The sequence below is a fragment of the Indicator indicator genome, chromosome 4 (assembly GCF_027791375.1).
Source record: "Indicator indicator isolate 239-I01 chromosome 4, UM_Iind_1.1, whole genome shotgun sequence".
NCBI classification, from domain to species: Eukaryota; Metazoa; Chordata; class Aves; order Piciformes; family Indicatoridae; genus Indicator; species Indicator indicator.
The window spans coordinates 24,021,229-24,045,079 of record NC_072013.1 but is presented as its reverse complement, the minus strand read 5'-3'; the positions used below and the strand labels follow the sequence as shown (position 1 = coordinate 24,045,079).

At 42.9% G+C, this 23,851-nt stretch overlaps 1 protein-coding gene across 1 annotated transcript in view; it reads right to left on the bottom strand.

The window, feature by feature from the left end:
* RCOR1 (REST corepressor 1) overlaps positions 1–23,851 on the bottom strand; it is an 82,479-nt gene that overhangs the window by 14,992 nt on the left and 43,636 nt on the right. Inside the window, exons 3-5 of the mRNA XM_054400295.1 lie at positions 22,375–22,458; positions 4,644–4,696; positions 473–634 (exon numbers count right to left, since the gene is read on the bottom strand). Coding sequence (XP_054256270.1) covers positions 473–634; positions 4,644–4,696; positions 22,375–22,458 — 299 coding nt within the window. The remainder of the gene's footprint in view (positions 1–472; positions 635–4,643; positions 4,697–22,374; positions 22,459–23,851) is intronic.

Sequence of the window (23,851 nt, the reverse complement as noted above, 5' to 3'; positions counted from 1 at the left end):
GCTTGCAATGATGTATAAACCTCCACACCACAGCATCCACTGACAGTCCCAAATCAGATTAAGCACAGACTTCATAGTCAATTAAATTAATTCCTAGAAATCAGGCTGTAAAAAAGGAAATTATCTTTGCACACAGATGATCTTTACTCTCTGTGTGGGTGGGCATGTTGTGTACAGACCATACCTGATCTCCAGCTGAGACAAACACTACTGTAGCATGCTGAGGACTGAATACTGTAATTTCCAACCAAAAAAACCTGCACAGTCAAAGTTTATCCCCAACCAGGAAAACATTTCTACAGAGACTCTGGAAACAATGTGGTTTCTTCCCATTCATGGCAATGTTTTTCCACTAACTTCCCCTTTGGCCTGTTCTCTCCCAAGATCATTAGACAGGAGCCCAGCACAATGAGGACTGAAGATGATGGCACAACTGCCTGTTGTGCTTTTCCATTCCTGTGACACCACTTACCATCTGCTGGATCCTGTGGAAGGTTTTCCCATGGAAACTGAAGGCCTGTTCAAACAAGACCTTGTCTTCCACTGTCCACTCATCTGGGAATGGAGTAAAGTTTGGCAGATCTGCCAAAGACTTCTCAATGTTATGCTTGTGCCAAAACAGCATTCCAAGGGCCTAGAAACAACAATGACACCAAGGGGACAATTGTAATCAGAACCACATTATTATATGCATGCAAAGGGAGCAGGGAGGGCTAACACATTTTTCTCAGGCAACATGCTAGACAATTTTAATTCTCAGCTACATCAGACACTTCTCTGTATGCAAGAAACTCAGAATCTGATCTCCACCCCATTAATTGTGAAGGCCAGCGAGATGTTTATCCAAACCACACAGGTAGTAACGTAATAAGACAGGAGCAACAGAAAGGGGAAAAGAAAATTTAAGAACTTATTCTGGCTTTACTGATCATGGTATATACAGGAAAGCTAAGCAAACACTTGGGAAGGCTACCTAAAACCAGGCTGGGCTAATGGGAACTTTTTGCTAGTGCTCAACTCCCTTCATTTCCTGTGCAATTAGAAGGACAGTTTAGTTGACAGGAAGGGTTATAGTTGTTTAGGGGGCTCTGAGGGGAATAGTGAAAAGGGGGAGGGTACAAGGGAAGAACTGGAAGAAGGCAGAGAACATATACAACTTAGACTTGCTGCTGATGTCCTGGCCAATAGGAGGAACAAATCTCACTTATTATGGGGACTGCTCTTTTGTTCCCTCGAGAGATGCTTTGTTTCACTCTGGTTCTGGGTTCCAAAGTGCAGACACTGTACTTAACTACCTGCCAACCTTCTCCTCCTGTTATATCTGAGACGCTTGCAGCCACCTCTCCCTCAGGAGTGCACAGCCCCCGTGTGTTATAACACATCACTACATCTGGCATGCCAGCGACATGCAAGTCATTTTGGGAAGGCCTGACTCTGCAGAACTAGAAACCAGGCTTTGGCAATGACTGTGAAGAGAAAACAATTCCTAACATGCTGAGTAAAACACCACAGTAACCTGCTTGTCATATGCAAACTCAGCTTGGGTTTCACAGCCACAGTGACCCCCATCTAGTAGTTTTTTTTTTTTTTGCTCTGGCTGCTCAGAGCTACAAAATCCCTCCAAATCCTGGGGTTTCCCCATTATGCTTTGCTATGCAAAATGCAGTTCCTTTATGGGATCTCACTCCACTAATACTTTGCAGAGTGTGTACATAAATACTAGTGCTGCACAAGATCTTGCCCTGACCCTACTAGCCTCTCAACACTGCCCAGCCACCCCTTCTCCTCCCTTTTGTCGCCATACAGAACAGGAAGCAGTCTTGACTGCAGCACTGTCACTCAAGATGTCATAGGAACCACACAGACACTTATCTCCATCCACCCTGGCAGGCACAGGGTGAAATAAACTATTTTGCAGCTGCAATAGACTGAGTTTTCTCTCCCCAGCCATTCTTTTCAAGTACAAGATATATTAAATACCCCCTGTGAGAAAGCAAGGGAAAAAATGAGGGAGACATTTTGGGAGATCAGGGTAGTGTTAAACACCACCAAAGGTGATAGCAAGGGCTGAAGTATACAAAATACATTTTCCTTATAGGCTTGTTTAACAGGAGAACAGTGTCCCCTCCTCCACCCTGTGCTGTCCTAGGAAAGCTCTGCATTCGTACACAGGTGAGTACACAGCTATTCCAGCCTTCAGGGTGTCTGACATAGGTTGGCAGAAGAGTGCAGCTCACAGCCAGACTCACTGTACTGCTCTCAAAAGCCTGTGACTGCTATAGTTCAGCACAACCACCTACAGCCATTTGCAAGAGTAGCTGAAGTGGGCTTGCCCTGCTGGAGTTCATCCGCTTGCCAGAGCCTGCCCTTTCCTTGTCTTAGAGCTGGTGAGGCTGCAGGAAATCCTACCAGCACAGCCCCAAGCCTCCAACCATCATAAGACAGCAGCAGAGGCAACAACAGTGCACTCGGCCACAGGCAAGGGGACAGAAAGGACAATTATAGTAGCCACGTGCAGCGCATATGCAGCCAGCTGGACAGGAAAGCTGCTTGGCAGAGGAGTGCCAGCACATGCCCCAGCCACCCTGACAGGCAGCTTACCATTCCCTCCAACAAGCTGGTACGTCTCAATCTGCAAAGGTAGGCTTTGGGCAGGGGGCACAGACAGAAGAATGGGAATTTCTGTGAAGATGGTCAGCTAAGCTACCTGCACAGAGTTCCCAAGAGACTGGCTGCTGGGCAGATGTACACATGGGAAAGGAATGCCTTGGTCACGAAAGACCAGAAACAAGGGCCAAATGTAAACCAAGCTCTGCCTGGCTTCCAGGGAGTTCATATCAGCTTATCCACAGTTACCCAGCCAACAGCACCTCTGATGGTATCTGCTGAAAAGAGAGTATCCTGTGGTGACACAACTAATCATCTTGATTTGAAAGCCTTGACACTTGTCCTATAATACAAAATGAGTACGTGTCTTCCAGAGCGATACAAGATAGATCCTCTCCAGTTATTTTCTGGATGTGCCTAGCTGAGCTGTCTAGGAAATCCTGAAGGACCTGGGAAACATGTTTAACACCAGAGTACTAGGCAAGAGTGTTAGGGAAGGAGTAAGAAAATCTTCAGAAGGAAGGAGACATTTTTACAAGTTGCTCAGCCACTTTACATCCTTGTAGGGTAAGTTCTGTAACTTCTACTTCTGTATACAGACAAGGGGAAAAAAATCAAGTTGAAAGACAGGAATGAGTGGGAGGTCTGCACTTCCAATGTTAAAATGAATGCAAATCTCTGTCAGACAAATCTAAGTCTTTCAAAACACAGGAATTCAATGCTGGTTATTCTTTTTTTTTTTAAATCACAAGCTTCATTTTGACCAGTCTACAGTCTCCAGACAACACTTTAACATTAAATTAAATAAACCCATTTTTATTACCCTATGACCACCTAGTTTGGGCAAATATTACCCACAATATCCAATACTAAGATATATCCATCTCAACTGAAGTGAGCTACCACCCTTATTTTCATTTAAGTTTGCAGCCTTTCAGTGCTTTCATCTTCTTTCTATTGCTGGCTTCTGCCCTTGGAAACTGCAATTATCAAGTCTGATCATTCCTGATTTTGCTGGAAATTTTGCTGGGTCTCTCAACTTCAATGCTCTTATTCCTGTCTTTTTGAGCATGAGTATCAACTACTGAAAGTCTGACTCAAAGATGACAGCAATTTAAATAGAAAACCTGCCCACCTAAATCATTGGTCTCTATGCTCTTGGCCTTTCCCTGAACAGTTTCATAAAGTTTCCATAGCATCCTTCTGTAGAGACAGTACATAATTTGCCAGTACACTATGTTATTAGACTCCCTGCCTTCCCTTTCCAGGCAAGTATTAGCACATAAGAAAACTCCACAGAATTCAGAAAAGATTCCCAGGCATAGGCATACTCATCTGCCCAGATGAGTGTTGAAATTCATGTTAGTTAACCCAGGAAAGATTAGTATGCAATCCTAGACCATGTGGAGAAAAGGAGAACTCTGTTCCTCAGACAGGATTTCCATCCCTAGGCTAAAGGCACCAGCTAACCTCAGGGACAGCTGGAGAAGTCATCCACTGCTACTGCACAGGTATCTCAGGTGCTCACTTATTCAATGCAAAATGAATTGCAGCACAATTTTTAGAGTAAATAACCATGGATACTGGTTTGCCTCAGAAAAGCATATGATGGTTCAATAGCTCGTTAATAACTTCCAATATATCCATGAGGCAGAGGTGGAGCCATCAACCGGAAACTGCAATGCAATCAGGCAGCTGTCCAAAGACAAGCCAATCTCTTTAACACAACATAGGGGTTCTGAAAATGCTCAAGCTGTAGCCACCACAGGAAGCATAATACCCACGGTTAAATTCTGCTAGAAGTTAAAATGGGTTTGGTTTTCTGGTTTTGACTTGAAATAAAACTAAGGATGAACTCCATATCCCCAGAGCACAGGTTACTATTAAGAACAGCCAGTTTAGGAGAAGTTAGGAGAAGAAAAAAAAACAAAAATCAGACTGTACAGAAGGAAAGAAGCAGTTCTAGATAGTCACTTTAATTTATGTCCTAACATCTGCTGGAAAAGGTTTAAAAATAAATATTCAAAGAGTTTTACCTGCTCCATATTGTATCCATGCTTCTCTTTAGCAATGGCAATATATTCGTCCACTGAAAAACAAAGACAAGGCATAAGAGCATTTCATATCACAGTCTCCTCTTACCCTTTCCACTCTAAACCCCAGCCCTGCAGCTCTGACTTCAGTCATGGTCATGGCATCCGTCACATGAATGGCTGCTCATGAATGGCTGCTGTTTTAAACAGTTCAGGAAAAATAGCAAACAAGAGAAAAAGAACAGTCACCAGACAAAATACATAGTATTTTTCTTATGTATGATATCCAACCCAGTTCCAGCACTTCTGAAACATGGCATAAAGTATTTCAGAACTTGTTCACCAAAGCTATGGACATGACTGTTCCAGCTCCTTTTTTTTTTTTTTCTATTCCCCCAAAGCAGTTGGTTTCTTAAGAACAAAAGTCCCCAGACACAATCCATACCTTCCAATACTGCCAGAGTCCTAAGATTGCATAACCACTGCAGATATCTTGGCAATTTTTTCAGCCTTTATTCCTCAGCAGTTTTAGATCTTGGACTGAACTCCACCTCTATGCATTATTAAGTCCTCAGGAGTTTTTAACCTTAACAATGTGAAGATGCTCTGAGGAGTTACATTTTGTATAGACAAGACTAAAAGCAAAATGTCCCTTTCTGTATGAACTTACACTATATGCAACAGCACCCATTTGAGAAGTCAGTACTAGCAGTAGCTCCCTGAAGCCTGTGCCCTTGTGCTTGGCCATCATTAAATGCACTGTAGTAACGCCTTTGTAAAAACCCATGTGCCAGAAGGTGAAACTCCCACTTCAATTAAGAGTGGAAGATGCTGGAAGCACTGACTGTCTGTGGGATCCCTAGTATGTAAGCATCTCGAAAGACTCATGGTAAGAGAGAATTCACTTCAAATTTTGGACTTGACTTAAAGTCATTTAGTAATGAACTCAAAAAAATCATTGCTCCTTACTTTTCCTCCCACAGGAAGGAATATAAGCAAATTCCTGTGCTGAGGACCTGTCTTAGAGTGCATGCACAGCACCTCTGGAAGGAAACAGTTCTGTGTGTGCTGCAGCTAAAGAACCCACATTTCCCACAGTCTGGGCCTGACAACTTCATCTCTCAATGTGCTTCTCCCAGGTTTTCTGCTTTTATGAGAATTGTCACATGGCATTTCTTAAAGCCTCAAATCTTCCTTCAGCTGAGAAAACTAAGCAGTTAAAACATATTGGGGAAATAGAGAAGACAGACGAAGAAATGCATAGTATAAGAGCACTAGCCTCTTATTTTCAGTGTGGCATCAATACAAAGTTAAATCTAGTAGGTACTTAGTGCATCTTACAAAACAATATGACGTGTGATATCAATACTGGCCTCTTATTTGGAAAGACGAGTCGTTACTAAATTTGTGCAAAAAAGGTGTCGCAAAAGAGAGCTTTAAGTGCCATGATTGGAATATTCATACTGCCATGTTGAGGCAGAAGAGCATGTAGTACACACAGGCACAGGTCCACACTAGCAAGGATGCCCCATGAGGTTCTTGCCCTTCCAAGCTCCCACCTGTACACAACAGGGACTCCCAATGGGCTGACAAAACTGTTACTGGAACCTATTCTGGATGCACTCAGCAAAAGTTTTATTAGCCCTGTGGAAAAAGGTACAGCCCCAACCATTTGTACCTCCTGAAGTACAAATGCATCTGTCCCTCTGAGTCAGCAAATTGTTTAAGGACCACATTGAACATGGGATGAAAACCATCCTTTCTTGCAATTTCTTCTTGCACAAGGCAAACATAATAAAACAACTGCACAGACAGTGCAGGGGATGGGGACAGTAACAGAAAATTCTTAGACTGATATCACTCCACTGTCTAATAGAACAGTGAACAGTTGAGGGTTACCAAAGGGTAGGAACCTCAGAAATCAGCTTTGACACAGAAAGGGAAAAGAACCCAAGCCAAAACAAAACCAGGAAATACAATCCAGGACACCACACACAGAAAATGTGGACAAAGAACGGAACTGCCTCCTCCCTACGCACCATCCCTTCCCTCCACGTGCCAAAGAAGACAGCGAACATCAGTAGAATGTGGACAGAAAAATTATTTCAGATGCTTCCAGTCTTTAAAACCAGACCAAAACCAAAGGCTGCCTGGAAACCTCAAGTGCAGCATTTCCCTGTACTTAAGCTAAACTCCTTAGGGGAGGTATTGCCCATGCAGTGTTGTATGGATTCAAACTAGAACACAGAAGATATCACCTTAACATGAGGAGAAACTTCGTTACAGTGAGGGTGACAGAGCCCTGGAACAGGCTCCCCAGTGGGGTTGTGGAGTCTCCTTCTCTGGAGACTTTCAAAACCCACCTGGATGCGTTCCTGTGTGGACTATCCTAGGTGATCCTGCTTTGGTAGGGGAGTTGGACCTGATGATCTCTTGAGCTCCCTTCCAACCTCTGATATACTGTGATACTGTATATTTTGTGTAAGGGAGAGACAGAGGGAAAGGAGTTGAATTCTCTGAAGTCCACAGCTGAATTAAGCTCTTGAATACTAAGCACTGCTGCATTAACTAGCTCCCCTTTGCTGTGGTCTACACAGCAGATCTATAGTTCTTGATTTGACTTCAGCATCTTATCCTTTAATACAGCGAAATAAAAGATGGGGTTGTTCCCCTTTCCTACCTCTTATTCTTCTTATGCCAGATGCTATATACAGCGAGAATACTTCCTCTCTCTCTGGCACCTAAACCCCCTCAAAAAAAAAAAATCATTACAGCATTTCCTCTCCTAACCAAGCAAGAACATTAGCAAAGTCCCCATGTATCAATAGGATTTCTCTTCAATCAAGTCAATATCACCACAGAGCCACACAGCAGACTACAAGTGACTGGACACTATGAACGGTGGGAGGATGCTTTTCTTGTCATGGTGAGGTCTGTGGTACTTCCATGTCATCCCTCATTGTTAGAGCAAAGGATGAGAGAAGAAAAGTAAGAGGCAATAAAGGCAGTAAGCTGACCATGAGCACGTAACTGTGCTCCTATATTACTAAAAGAGTGCCTGTGGATGAAGGAAGGACAAAGACTACCCCATTGTAACGCTACTCTTGCCTGCTCACTGACAATCTAGGCCGTTCTGCTTGTCATTTCTTGGCTAATTGCAGACTCACTTGCTTTAATGCTTGCACCATCTGAGAGGTATGACAGTGTCTTGAGCAATCCTTCTGATTGCTCTTTCTTTATGAAATATGAAAGAGCATGGCACCAGCTGAGTCATATGACCCTTTTAGTCTCCCATACTAGTGGAGCCTGGAAGCGCCATAAGCTTAATGCTTCACGTGCCACACCAGAAAAGTGCCCTATTCCATTTGTGCCTTCCACACGTACATCCAGCAAACTCAGGGCAGTGGGCACATGAAATTCTGCTCCACTGCATTTCAGTGGCGTTCAGTCACACAGCATGTAACCCAGCAATCTGTTTAGACATCAGAGTTCAGAACCAGAGAAGCCCGGGGCTGAGCCATGCTTATACCAGAAGAGACAGTATGCCAGCATGGCTCTTAGCCACACTCCAGAAGAGAATAAGCAAGAGCAGCAAAGTAATCCCATCCCATTTCCCCCAGCATAAACTACAGGGCCACACGCTCTTTCCACCGGCATAATTTTTCTCCAAACATGTCAGACAAAAAGCATTCCCCCCTCCCGTTCAACTCATTTCTCTATGCTGGAAAGACACTTTGGCACAGATCAGGCCAGAAAAAGACAGCATTTGAACAGAGGCAGTTGTGTGACATGAGATGGCATTGCTCCTGTGAAGGCTCTTGTTGCTACTAGAAACCACATGGGGGGAGGGGATGGAAAAAGAGAATCATAAACTAGTATTTCTTCTCTTCCATGCATTTCAGCTGTGTAGGGGTGAGAAGGATGCCTTTGTCAGCCCCATACTCAAAATGGAGTGAACACTGGCCCAAAAGAGCCCCTTCTTAGAGCCAGTCATGCTCAGGAAGGCAGAAGCAGCACAAAAGATGGGGCTGCAAAGGGAATAGAGCCCCACATACTGTCCCCAGCAAAGAGAATAATAGAATGCTCAGAAATACTAAAAAAAAAAAAAAACCTCCCACTAATGCAAGAATTGAGGTTTACAATGAAATGACCAAAGGACCGTAGGTACAGCACTAACAAAGAGACAAGAGAAATGGAAGGGAGTGGGAAAGGAAACAGAAAAAGATGCTTCTCTTCCTACCATCTATAGAGCAGAGTTTATGACCAAAATGGTGTCATCAACCCCCTGAATTTTGTGATCTTGTTTCCAGACATCATTCTCAGTCACCTTTTTCTCCTGCTAATTATCTTGCCTGCAAGAATTCCTCACTAGAGGCAAAAGGAAGGCAACCCTCTTGGCTGACAGAGGGAAGAAGAGACAAGAACAAACAACTGCATTGCTGATTTTCAATCCTGCATCCTAGAATGGTGAATTAAGAGATGTAAAACAGGGAGGCATTAATTTCAGAGTTCTTCTGCCCCACCCTGAAAAGGGAAATGCCTGAAAGCAATGACTCCGCTCATCACCATTTGACCAAATGAAACTATCTCTCCTATTAGGTCTTTTGAGAGGATTTCTACCCCCTACTCAAATTGCTTCTTAACGACCCTACCAGCACTGCATCACATTTAATCGACTTAGTGACCCCACAGAGGGTTTGCTGCAGAAACTAGTGTGCTAAAGCTTATAGAAAGCAACAGGAATGCAGAGGTAGAGCTGTTGCTGCAACCTCAGTTCACCCCTATTACTGGGGTACTGCAGGAGCTCTGAACACTTTGCATATTATGTGATGCAATACCCTGACAGAACAGGGTGAAATGAGGACAAAAGCAGCAGCCTTCACAGCCTCAGTAACGTGCTTCACAGGGTTTGATCAATGCTGGAACCTGTGAGGAATTCAGGATGTTGCTGTGTTATCTCCCACTCCCCTCCATCTCACTTGAGAATAGGGGAAAGGAAAAAAGTCAATTCCCAGAACAGATTAATGTTATATAAAGAAAATAAGGACCATGGATTAGACACATCCATGTGAAATTCTTCTAAGTTTCAAAACACAATTATGATGGTACACAAACAACTAAGCACAGGTTTCACTTTGGCTGTAATAATGAGCAGCTGCATTGCTGTCCCACCGCCCTTGCAGCATTGGCAGAACAATCCTGCCACCTCGTGGTTCCAGCACAGGAGAGGAAGCTGCAAAAAGCACAAAGATTGGACAAGTGTCTCACCAAAGCCAGCTGTGACAGGGAGAACGAAAACAAGTGAAGAGCAAAGGACAACTGCCCACCTACTTGCTTCCCTGTAACTCAGATTTGATTTGTATCTCCTCTCTCATCCACATACAAAGGACCAGAGGGTGCCAATCCATTAGAAGCCTACTTAGGCAGCAGGGCCAGGTTAAGCACCCCTAGCATCCAGCCACCTGGGAACACAAACATTTACTGGGACCCCTGAGGAACTGGACTAGGAAACTGCTCCACCTGAGAAACCACCACTCCTGCTGTTATCTCCTCTCACCCAAGCAGCAGTGAGGCCATGTAAGCACTGAGAGGTGGTGGTTGAAAGGATTGAGATGGTCTCACCTACCAGAAAGGGCAGTCTCAGACCCTGCTATCACCAGCCCTAACTACACAGGCTGCCCCTTTCTCTTTGCACTTGCTCACTCAAGGCACTGAGCAGGTGACCACTACCAAAGCAACATGATACTCATAAAACAAAGTCTTACACTTGTTGTATGGTTGCATACCATATAAATTACTTTCCTGAAATGTTACACAAGACTGAAAAGAGACAAGCACTCCTAGTTCCAGCAAGGGATGAGATCGTCTCAGTCAAAAGTGAACTCATTCCTTGCCCAGACACTCCACAGTTGCAGAGATGAGCAGGTGAGCAGGAACAGGCATGGATAGGTAAACCAGCACTGGTCAGAAACAGCTGCTCACAAACCACACCCGGAACCTGGAAACTACAGCCTTGGAAAGCATAAAACAAGAAATGAAATGGAGTGATCCATTGCTGGGAGATTTATTCCTTCAAAAGCTCTGATAGCTACCAAAAGCTTCTTATCTCAAAGGCAATCAGTCCTCACCTAAGCAGTGCACACTAACAAGCTAGAAAAGGAACATAATTATTTCCTATGTCCCTCTCACCTTTTTTTTTTTTTTAAATACTGCTCTTTGCATAGTATACAGCTAAGGGCAAGTCCAAAGATGAAACTCCAGTGATGGCTAAAAACCTCAGTCATCTTGCCTTTCGATTTTTGCTACACTAACAAGAAGGTTGTTCAGTACACCTGTCTGCAGTGCAATCTAACATAGTTTTTGTTGCTTGTCAAAACTATTTAAAATTTATCAAGAAAGCCTTTTGATAGTTGACACATTACTTTTAAAGTTTTTATCAACATATGCTCATTCCCCAGCTGACACTACCAAGGAAAGGCTCCACAAACTGCACGTATGTAGAGGGAAATATATTCATCAGGATTTCCATAAAGGAAAGCCAGGCAGATGATGCTCTCTTGGCTTTTTGCTGCTGCTGCTGTCCTCCCTCAGAAAGGCCACGTAGATGCCCATTTTAAGAACATTCATGGAGGACCTAGGGACCTAATCTATGACCTTATTAGATCTGAGCATGGCTATCACTTGGACAGGTACTGGACTGTATTAAATGTACTTAGCACTTGATACTGGGTTTGTAGGTCATGTAAGAACATAAAACCAGCGCACATTAGCTTTTGACAGGGAGGGAATATTTATTCCCATGTATGACCTTCCAAGACATGGACAGGAAGTTACAGACAGGATAAACATATAGATCACATACCCTAACAACAGAGTGAGTTTATCCCAGAGCAGCTCTTTGTTCAGCACCGTGCTCCCAATTCAGTCCAAGCAGCCATATAAACAGATTTATTCTGCTGTCAAACCATGGCTTGAGTTAACTCCGAGAGGTTATAGGCATGGATTATATACTTAACTACTGGTAGCAACATGCCCATGCAATGCAAGTAGCAACATTATCCATACAATTATGGTAAGGGATCAAATGTTAAAGAAAAAAATCTTTGATCAGATGGTTCAATGCACAAGATGGCAGCCTGGATTAGAAGAAACCTCCCTCACAGTTTAAGATTTTCTTACGGATTTTTTTTTCTAATGCCTAACAGTGGATCTTTTCCAAAAGCCAGGTTCACTAATTCAGAAGAATACAGTTTAACAAACACTGATGACAGAGTCAGCACAGGAGGCCATAGATTCAGACTACTAGTAGCATGATACAAAGCTTTGGTACTCTACCCAGGAACAGCATGCTTTATATGATGAAATCCTTGGTCTGCAAGATAGTCAGCACAGGTTACCATAACGCTTGTTCAAGCAAACTGCTGCCAACCAGCTTCAGAAGCCACCAAGGAATATCCAGACCTCTGAAAAGAGTGAAACCTTCCACAAGGTCCCTTCAAAATATTCTGAAGCCTTCTAAAACCAGAACTGCTATATTTCTCATTGTAATAGGAATGCAAGCTCATAAAAACCCTGTATCAGAGCCAGGCTTCCTAAAAACCATGGGTAACTCTACTTCCCCATGACACAGGGTCTTTGTGCAGTATAACGGTGCATGCGAGGGATGTGTGGGAACAAAATAGCCTTTAGGTTAACTACAGCTCATTATTATTGTTACCAATAATAAAACCTGTGACAAGAGTAGAAGTCATGCTGACTGTCCTTATAATGGATACATAAGCAAAAGAAATGATCAATCTGTCCCTTAGCTGCTTCCTTGGAGGATGTCACTTGGGCAGAAAGGAATCATGGGGCAAGCCAGCACACGGTGAAAGGAAGATGAGTTGGAGTCACACAGAAGAGCTGCTCTCAGTAGATGTGCCAAGAGCCAGGAGCTGCTCGAAGAGCAAAGTAAGCCTCCAGCTGTTAAATCCAGCTTCTCAGCAGCTCCAACAAGAGAACTCCCTCATCCTGAATGGTGAGTGGTCAGGCCACAAAAGCACCCCTTACTATTTCAGTTATTTTTCACAGCCAGTGTCCTCATTTCCAAACCCAGCTATGAGTAACACAATACTCTCAGCAACCCAGATGGCCTCTATACTCAAGAACAAGTTGCATGAAAGCTTGCTTCCAGCAAAACGAGATGAAGAATGCCAGGGACTAAGTGACAGCAACTTGAAGTTGGAGGGGAATGAATCCTTCAGTTGTATTTTCTGAAGTATAACTGAAATGCTTTTGTTCCTTCTACGTCTACAGTTAAAAGCCTGTTTTCAGATGTTTGGTGCTAGTCCCTTCTGAGAAGGCAAGAGCTTTGCCACAACTCCACTCAAGGCACTACTGCATCTGGGTGCTAAGCATGAAAAAACTAGGTCTCAGACTTGCTTTGAAAGATTCCATCTTCCTCACTTTCACTTCAGTAGGATGTGAGCATGTTAGAAAGCAGAATAACAGAGACATACTTCAAAAGCACAGTGTTGCAAAAACTAAAGAGAGCAGGTTCTCTCATGAACAGTTGTGGCTCTGCCACCCAGTTACCTGCCCAACCCCTCCTATTCCTGTTTCCTGCAAGAACAGCTCAGCCGCTTGATAAGCACCTGTTTAATCACTTCATAAGGCAAGCCATGAACTAAGAGAGCATAAACAAGTACCTACTACAGGTTAAGGTGCAGTGGTTCATAAAATTCCAGGTACCTTGCCCCAAACAACATAAGAAACTGGCCAATATACAAGAGTTTTGGGTGAAGACCCCTTTCTCCATTGGAGATCAGAAGCTATCTATGGACAAACTCTCACAGACTGCCCTAATGTATGCAGACCAGCCTTCAGGAGACACTAACACTCAATAAATCCATTCCTGCACTTGTTTACTTCCTAAAGGTCTGAAACCAAAGTAGTACAAAGAAAAGTTTTTGACCCTTCCAAGAAATCCAAGCAGAAAGACAACAAGCTGCCAGTCAGACCTTGGACAACATAATCTTTACAGCTACCTCTAAGCCAAAGTATTAGTGTTACACTCACAGATAAAGGTATTGAAAAACGCCCCCAAAAAATAGAAAATTCACTACTACCCTACCCTAATATGAATCTGCAGGAGAAGCACGTGATTGAGAATGTAACTTAACATGGAGTGCAAAAAATAAAGAGTACAGGAAAAATAACTAGCGGGAGTGGTCCTAATTAGAGCAAATAATGCCTCAGCAAACATTACTGTCAGGGAAGCTCTGACACACGTCCTTGAGAAAGCCTAGCTGCTCTGCCTCCTGCACCAGCACCTCTTTAAAGGTCAAACTCTGCAGCAGCATATGATATAGCAAGCTGTTATGGCCATAACCTCCTCAAACATTCTTCAACAAAGATATATCCCAAAAGAGTTACTCTCTGCCTGTGCACCACTCCCATCACGTCCCTAAAAACATGTATTTGTTGGTGCATTTGCTAACTAACCTTGTTCAAAGGAGGAAAAAAAAAATACAATTTTTAAAAAGTTACCCTCTAGTTCCCCAATCCTTCTTCATTTTCCATCACAGCTACAGTAAGAGACAAGAGGTCAAGAAAAATGACATGGTCCTCTGAAATGCTCCAAGCTTGCAATTCCCAACAAGATCAGCAAGAATTGAACACACTCAGCCCATCCCAGGGCTGGGTGCAAGCAGTGTGAATTAGCTGCAGCTTGCAAGTTCTTGTCATACTGGTCCTACAACTCCAAGTGCCTATCAGGCTGGCTAAGGCTGCTCCCAAACCTATTTCAGATCAAGGCTTGCTGCCAGGGCAGCTCTTAGCACAGCTATCATCACTCCATTACATCCGCATCCAAGAGTCATCTTGTCTCTAAACTTCTCTTAGGAAAAGAAAAAAAACTTCCTAGTGCCGGTACTAGTTCAGTCCCTGCAGCAGCAACAGTAGCGGCAACCTTCAAAATGGGTCATCCTGACATGTTTGGAGGCCCGTTTCACACTGCAGTAAAAAGCAGGAACAAACAGGTGGCAGAAGAGAACAAGGCACATGGAGAAACTGGTGACTGCCCTCACCACCCCCCCCTCTCAGCACAGCAGCAAAAATTCCTCCAGGATAACACAGCTACCTTCAATAACACACCCTGGATTCTCTCCACCACATTCTCTCCTTCAGGGTGTTTGTTTATAGGTTGTTTGGGCTATTTGTTTGTTTGGGTCCATCCCCCCCCATTTTTTGAGCTTTGTGTTTGGAAAAATAAAAAATAAATCCAAACAAACTGCACACCACACAACCCATTATGCCATGGGTAAAATCCATTCCAAACACATGCTAGTCCTTTCAAACTAAATTGCTCTCCTAGCTCCAATACAAACCACTGCTGTGAAAGGGTTAAAATGTCATGCTGCTTTAAATAGGCATTCAGGATCTGGTAATATCAACCTGCAGCAATAATGATGAAAGAGTGGCTCCAAGATTTCCACACAGTATTGCAACAGCATCCAGCACAGCAGGGAAACTGCAGCTAAATTTGAGGCAACTGAGGCACTCATGGGATACACCCATAGGCTGGTATCTTCTTTTTGCTGTTTGCAACATAAGCACTGAAAATTGCCTCAGCTACAATGAAAACCTGCATCACTTCACCTTTTGAGCATTTTCTGAAATGCAGCAGAAATGCAGCAACTGCAGCTGCTGGGACAAGTGGCCTTATCTATTATTTCTACAGCTAAACTTAAACAATCTTAAATGGAACAACAGTTGTCTCATTTCTGAATGCATGGAGTTGTGTTCTTTAGATACTGTATTTGCATCCCAGCTTCCCAGATGCCAGGTTCTTGGCATAGTATGAAATTAAAAAGATCCAATTCTGCTTTTCCATTAATCCTTTCTGCCATCAGTGGGACAGCCAACAAACTGGTATTTCTAGGGAGGGAGTACATAGAAACAGCAAGACCATAATTTTGAGTGTTTTGTTATATCTTCACTTGAGTGCCAAAAGGTAAGCACCTAGCTTCAGGTGGCAATTATAACCCCTCAGGTCTGCCCCCCCAGAGACCTGTAACTTGTCTCTACCTGGCAGCTGCTTTTTAAGGCTAATGCTTTTTGTACTACCAAAAAAACCCACCTCAAAAAAAAAAAAAAAAAAAAAAGAAAAAAGAAAAAAAGAGGCAGCTCAGACATAAACAGAAAAAAAATCCAAACGAGAAAAGCACAATACATACACTCCTTTCAAAAACCTCCTACAGCACTTAGCCAGCCACAAAACAAACAAGCAAGCTCAGTGAAGAGTTCAACAATAGGGTTTTTTTTCTCTATAGTGCAAAACCTAAGCAGCTCCCACCTTCCCATCTCTGACCAAGGTAGCTGTACTCTCACTTAGCACCAACACAACCTTTCTTGGGGTTGTGTTATAAACCAGGTCACAAGAATGACAGGGGCTGGAGGGGAGATGGAACCAAAAATAAAACCACAGTTCTAACTATTCCAAGGATCCTTTTTACAAGTATGATGAAGAGAAAGGATTTAAAAAGCAGATTTGCTGATGCTGAATATGTACTTGGCTACATTCTTTCCCTCACTGCTGCTTCCTGGGGAGAGGTGCCTGTGTGTCAGGGAGAGGGTGGTTCCTAGGTGCCTCTGAAGCATTAATCCCTTCCATGTTAATCCCTTTGTGTTTAACAGGGGCTTCATTTTCTAAAACAGAGATTTTAAGACCACTTTTCCTCATCTGTGGTCTTGCATTTGTAATTTTCCCACCTCACATTTATTGCTGTGGTACCCTATACCCCAAGGAAAGCCAGACAGATAATGACAATGGAGTCGTCTGTGCACAGAATTCACAGGCCAAAAAAAATGAGCTGAAGGGGAAAATAGATGTCCAGGTAGAAGCCCTTCGTGAAACAACCACGGCTGAGCTACACACTGAAAACAGATTCACCATACAAAGCATCATCAGACACACTCAGCAACCTGAGAAGACAACCATTTTCCTGTTGTCTATTCTGGCAGACATTTTAAGTCAGAAATTAAGTCAAAGGTGATTTCCAAGTTTCTTTAACATCTCCATTAAAAGAGAAATGAACAAATAATAATAACCTGTTCTAGTCAAAGACTACCCCTTGAACTACAGCTGGAGACAGACTCCGGCCACTTAAATCTACAACCTGCCCTCAGAAATTCTAGTATTTGCCTCACCTTCACAACAGAAGACATCTACCAAAACTCTCTCTCACTCAAAGAAGGTTGTTGACACTAATGACCAGGACACTTACAGACTTGCCTGAGAGGCTTTCGGGATCTTGAATGTCAACTCATAGCTTCTTAGGGTGGAACATCACTACTCTCACACTCCCAAACCGTTACCCAGCGTATGCCACAGTTAATTAAACCTTGCCCATCCAGACACAACAGGGTTAATACAGTAACTATAGCAACAAGCACTTCTCCCTCCATCAGCACCTCAGCTGGTACATTGGTGTCTTCCCAGGATCAGGTTTTGCAGCACATTCAGGGACCCTCTCCCTTTCCCCCAGCCACAGGGCTTGACCAAGCATATCATGAGGATGCTAAAGCACTCACTGCTTCACCTCATTCTGGCACTCTGCTGTCCCCATGTCCTCTGGGCACTTCTACCTTCCCTCCATGGGGGGAAGGAGACTGTTTAAATTCTCTCCAAGTACACCAAGGGAGACATAATGTAAAGCAGGGAGCCCACTGCAGCCTCAAAGGAAGAGATGCCATGGGATTATGAGGGAGGCACTGATGAGCATCTGAGGTTGCCAGGTTGCCACGCCAATCAACCATCAGGTCAAAGAGAAGCAGCACTGCAAACCAGGAGACCTAGCTACCATCCACAACCTGCTGTCCCACAGGTATTAGGGAGAGCATCTGCCTCCATAAACTGCAAATCCACTGGACACACTCACCAAGACACCAAAACTTCCATCTCGTGGCATATGCCTTCTGTCAGGAAGAGAGCAGAAAAATGAGTTTCAAAACAGAGCTTATCACTACCAAAACAATAAGTCTTTCTCATCTTGTAGTTCACCTTTGAACTGCAGATGCATAAAAGCAATCATCACATCCTATCTTCTTGCCTGGTTTCCATCCGTCACTCTTGGGCAGCTGCATCATGCCAGTACTTGCTCGTTTCTAAACCAACTCAACATCCTTTTTATGGTTCCAGCCATTGGTATACTTGGCACAGAGACAGACGTATCTGTTTTATTAATAGCTTCATGCTGGCCCAGCTCTATCCTGTGCAGGGTTTCCACAGCATCATTACAATGCATTTTTCACTATTTCTCCCCTCCTCCCCCATGGGCCATTCAGACAGAGCAGACATCAGTCTTCCACCTAGCTGTTCCTGCTCCTCAATGTCACCTTGCTCCAGACCTCACTCTTCCTCCTCTCTCCTTTCCCACCCTCTGTGACAATCTCAACACAGCTAGAACAATTGCCCTCCATGGCACCAAGTCCTCAGAGAACCTCTCAGATGTCTCATTTTGAGAGCAAGTTCTTTGTAAGAGGTGCAACACCACCCACAGCACATGGGGTATTTGGAGCAGTGCTAGAAGGGGAACACAGCTATTTTAAGTCCAAATGTTCAGTTGCTGCACAATGGCAATTCTTTCTTTGTTATTCAAAAGAGACAGGACAAATTTCTATCTTTGGACTAACTTTATGAACTACTCACTAATGGTGACAACTGCTATGCCAGTGACCTCTAAAGGCAGAAGTCTGACAGCAAATATGGAACATGCTGGCAGCATTCAACTTTGGTATTAATCTGGGCAAGGCAGTTAGTGGTTTGGACCCAGGATTAATGGTTAGCAAGGCACAGGATTAAAAAAAAGCAGTCAACATGCCAACACACTTTTGTTTCATTTTTCTCTACCATATCCATCATTTCATGGCACCCAGGTGAAAGGTTTCTCCAACATGATTAAAATATTGCTCCAGCATACAGGGTGCATAGGACCAAAACAAGCTTTAACTAACTGTATGAGCCTGGAGCATCCAGTATGCAGATATCTACCAGGTCTTGGCTGACACACTAGGTCTTTCTAGGATTTATCTCAGTAGCTTACAACCTCTGCCAGTTTGGCCAATCTCTGGCAAACCCATCAGCATGCGTTGCTCTGGGCATTGTCATAGATCTGCTCACAGTGTTTTGTAGCACAGAGTCACGTTAACAGAGACCGCTTCCAAAGTTTCACCAACCGCACAGAATCATCTTGCTCCTGAGAGCTACCAGTTCACTTCCAACTGACAGCTAACATGTGCTGCATTAACTTCCATCTTCACATTGAGTCCCAGCCATAGAAACAGAGAAGAGGCCTATGGCTTTTAAAGAGTTCACCACAAGAATTGGCATAGGATGGATTAAAACACTTTGGAGTACAAAGGAAAGTAACAAGGCACAAATGCCAACATGCTGCTGACCGCAAGGATTTGTACACCCACACTTCAACCTGATCAGCAATATTAAAGGATGGATGTGCTAGTTAAGATTCATAGCTCTTATAACCAAAGGGGCTAAATGAAACTCATGCAGACCACAGCTCCTTTCACTTGCTATTTCACGCTGCCAATAATTCCTCCCATCAAGGACAACACATCACAAAAATCCATGGTTCAAAAAAAAAAAAGCATCAAGAAATAGAGAACCCATCACTTCCTTGGATAACCTCTAGTAGTCAGTCACAAAAAAACCCCACACAAACTCAGGCATTTCATTCTAAGTCCATGTGGACTTACTTTGTAGCCTTTTATTTGTATTATGCATGTCTTACTATGTCAAAACTTTTCTTTGAGAAAATAATTGACAATAGTTCCCTTTCAGTCTCTTTTCAGTAAGCTAAACAGATGCAGTTTGCTGCATCTTCACTTTCCAAAACATTTCAGTAGCTCCCATATCAAGCCTTTTCTCAGATTTTCAACACACACAAAAAAAAAAAAAAAAAATCACTATTCTGAGGTTCATTTTCTGGAATGCTACTGGGTGCAGAGGCAATAAACCATTCCAGCAACTACCTCTTTACACCCACATCATCTATTGGGTCAAGCAGAACAATGGGAAACTTTGTCAAATTACCTTCCCACTGTGTTCCCAAAAATTGCTCTCCAAGCCACTTTTTTCCATTATCAGCCCTGATGCAGAAGGTAAGTCCAGAACTTTTAGTACTGAGATTCATAACCTTGCAGTTGTGTCATTAAGAACCCATTGCATCGGCATCAGTCCATGTTAGGGAAAGACCCAAACCACTCTACAAGGCTGTCAGTAGCATTAATTTTATTTACTGTCCTGTCAATCTATGGCTCACTCTGAATTTCTCTCCACAGCAATTCCATATCCATTCCCATATCAGTGACGGAGATGTTGATCATCATCGGTCCTCTTACACATCTCCATGGACCCCATTGAATTAGGATTCACTAGCAACAGTGCCAAGATGTGTCAGTGAACTCCAGAGTAGCTGAAGAGTTGTCCAGTCCCCTGATGTTCTTTCTTCATAAACCATAAAAAAGATTAGAGAATTCTGCTTGTAATACATTTAGTAAGTGCTCTACAGCCATTACAGAACACTGGTGTTTTGGAGGAGGTTCCCATCTTCTGAAAGGAAGGGGGATTGAATCAGGCCTTCACGCAGTAGCATATCAGTGCCTAACACCTGGCTGAATACATTACAGCTATAAACTTATTTCTACAAATCAATCCATTTCTAGTCTCAAAAAGAACAAAAGCCTTCAGCATGATTTGGTTTTCATTTTTAAGCAATGTCTGATAGTGATGAGAGTAGCACACACCTTTTAGTTGTGTAAGCTCAAAATGACAGAAACCAAAACAATGACCAACCAGCCCCCTCTTACTCTGCTCTCTCATTCCCTGCACAGCTACCCACTTCTCATCTGCTGGAGTCTTCCTGCCACCCCAAGGTGCCTTTGGCCACCTCTCCCAGTGTTCCTTTTGGGTTTGTTTTTTTTTTTTACTTCTACGAGATGCTGAATTTCACAACTCCATTCCTCTCTATCAATTAAATGCTGGAGAGATTTTTTGCATCATACTTCTCCTCTCCAAACACCATATGAAATATTTACTTTTTGTTTCCCCTGTCTTTATTTGGAAGGCAAAATTGCTGATGAGTCTATACTCTTACTGAAATTTTGAGCCTTTTGAGAAATTTCTTCTTGCTCACGTTCACATGGTTTACCTCAATTTTACTGTACCAATAGCCAAGTCCCACCTAGTTTTTATTTAGTGTCCTGCTACATTTTTAATTTCCTCTTATGTTCATGACATCTTAGCAGATATTATATCCTTTGTATGTTTTATAATACCCTTGCGTATTTTTGTGCCAGTTGCCACAGAATATTCAGTTAGACTATTTTACTCAATTTCACACATCTTCATTCCTTTTCCTCCTTCATTCTCTCTTCCCTTCCCAAGAATCCTGTTTTCTACCAGGCAGGAGTTAAATGTTTCAAAGCTGAGTTGAGATTCAAAAGGCTGTCAGATTTGAGAGGCAGCTAAACAAATCTTGTGTCACAGAGCAGACCCATGAAGAGTCATTCCTTATGGTGGAAGCAACAGTTTCTCGCTCTTGTACCTTTTGAGAGCTTTCTAGCTGTAGGTTAATTGCCAAATATATCCCTCTCCTCATAAGTCTGCAGGAAGCAGACAACATATCACTGGTAGAAGGCAGACATGATCCTTGAAAAGCCCTTTTTATCTGTATATCACTGTACCATCATCCTTAGTTATTCAAGGGGTAATTTGTTCAGTAGAACAAATGCCCCAGGATAGAGACCAGCCCTTTCATGACAGAGCCAGTTTGTGCAGTCTTTGCTGCCTTAATTTTCAAACGCCAATACATTCCCACAAGTACCTTGTGATATATGATGCATCTTAACCCTTGAGTCGAGGGGAGAATCAGGTATTAGCTTAATAGTGCCTCCATAAACAACCGCAAAGGAACAGGAATACAAGACTTTTATTCCTGGTCCCAGAATCAGAAAAGAGGGGGGAGGGGAAAAAAAAAAAAGCAGCTATGAGCACAAAGTCAAAACCAGCTCCTTTTAAAGGCTCCCTCCCCCAAAAGCACTTAGGTTTAGTTACCACGTTCAAACAGCAGCCCTTTAATCAAGGAGTCCTACTTATTCAGAAGGAGAACTGTAGCTAGACAAACCTTTCAAACACGAGTTCTGCCATCTGGCAGCAGCACTGAGACTTGTTTCCAGATACACAGAGTGCTGGTAATTGCCCTCATGTGGAATTCCAAGGCACTGCAATTGTTCTGGCATTTAAACCTCCGTGGGCTCCAGATGTAGATTGTGTGTCTTTGTCAGGAAAGATACTACTAATAGCCATATATTCCACCCCCAAAATGCTTTTCTGTTTTCTCTCCCCTGTTTCTGAGATCTTCTAGAGCACCAGCAGTAAAAAAGTAGATCTCGTAGGCCTGTGGATTAGTATGTTAAGGAATTCATACCAGGGGAGAGTGTGTCAGATTTCTCCTGCTCTCCCTGCCTTCACAGATTTGATGCTCTGAGCAGCTGCCCATGGGGGAATGAAGCTCTTCTCAGGGATTGCTTTGTAGGTCCTTCATTTTTTCAAATTAATTTTATATCACAATGGAAAGGTCATAGACATAACCTCTCTACTAAAAGTGGCAATTCTGCACTCTTTAAGTGATATACGTAAAGGAAGAGGGGAATAAAAGTATTTGAAGAGACTTACATTTTGCTTCAGACAGATTCTGGTTAGGTGACCAGACCAGCATGCCGAGATTCTCTCTTTCTTGACTTCGCCTTGCAAGTTTGGCTTAAGAGAAAACAGACACAAACCAAGTTACAGCGAAAGTCATTTCAGATGCAAAATAGATACAAAAATGACTTATCACACCACATTTGTAGCTTTTAATGAAGGTATAAAACCCATCTGTGGAGTTAAAACTCCATCTTCCCATTCAGACCTGAGGCTTTTCCTTGTTTCTGCAATGCATCTCCCCCTATATAACGTGACAGATACCGCACACTCACTTTCATGCAGAGCACTAAGAAGCATACGTTAGATGTAAATTAAAATTTAATTAATGTTTCTCTTCCAGCATACTTGATTATTTTTCTTCCAGCCATCATCAAACAAAAAAGGGAGGAGCTAGGCTCAGGCAGCAAGCTCCAAGCACTTGAGATCATGAGACTATACTGTGCAGCTAGATTAACACTTGAGGGTAGACACATGCATAAACCCCCTCAATTTCGCTTTTGAGCACCTCCTCCCCTTGCCCCAAATGTCCTTCTATTACTCCTTTCCCCATACAGGGCAGAAATGGCCACCACGGTGACACAAGTCTTCCCAGGTCAATCACCGGCACTCAGAAAGCAAGTCTGTTTTCAGCCAACTTAATGCTTGGTTGGCTTGAGAGCTCTAAAAGTCTCAGGCAAAGAAACAAAGCCACAAGTTTTAAAGACAAACCTCAAGCTAAGGTATGTTTCAACAGTGAGTTCCTGCCACAAGCAGTCAAAAGAGGAGGTGGGTAAAAAAAGAAAATCTTGCTCCATTGAGTCAGCACATGCACAGCCAGCTCAACTACCTACTTGGCCAAGAGAAACTTGCGGGTCTTGTTATGAATAAGTGTCTACAGTTCTACTTCCACTCCAAAACGTCACATAATGCTGACATTTTATGCAACACTTCAACACAATGCTATTTTCTCTGCATTGTGCAATTAGACATATAAACACCACTTCATCATGTGTTAAACAGGTCACAAACTACACTTCGATGCTATGAACACTCAATTTGCTCAGCTAAAAAGGTTTTAGATAAAAATTTTAACATTAGCATGCATTTAACAAATAGCATGCATTAAAAATAACCAGTTGCCAGCAACACATTTACACTGAACTAACATTTTTTTTCATGACAATCACTATGATTATCTTTCATACAGTTTGTTGTGCTTTTTGAAAAGTAAGGTTAGGAACTGCACATACAAGATACTGTGTGCTGTGCATATTCATTACTTTCTATACTAGGCAGAAAAACAGGAGAGAGAAGAGACAACAGCCACCTCTGGTGGCAAGATATGGGGGTGGAGACCAGGTCTATACACAGAACATGAAGGGCAACTGCATTTAAAATTACAACTTCATACAAAAAAATATTCTTGAAAAGTTGGCCTTGGGTTAGAGGGTACCTCCTTCCAGCACCA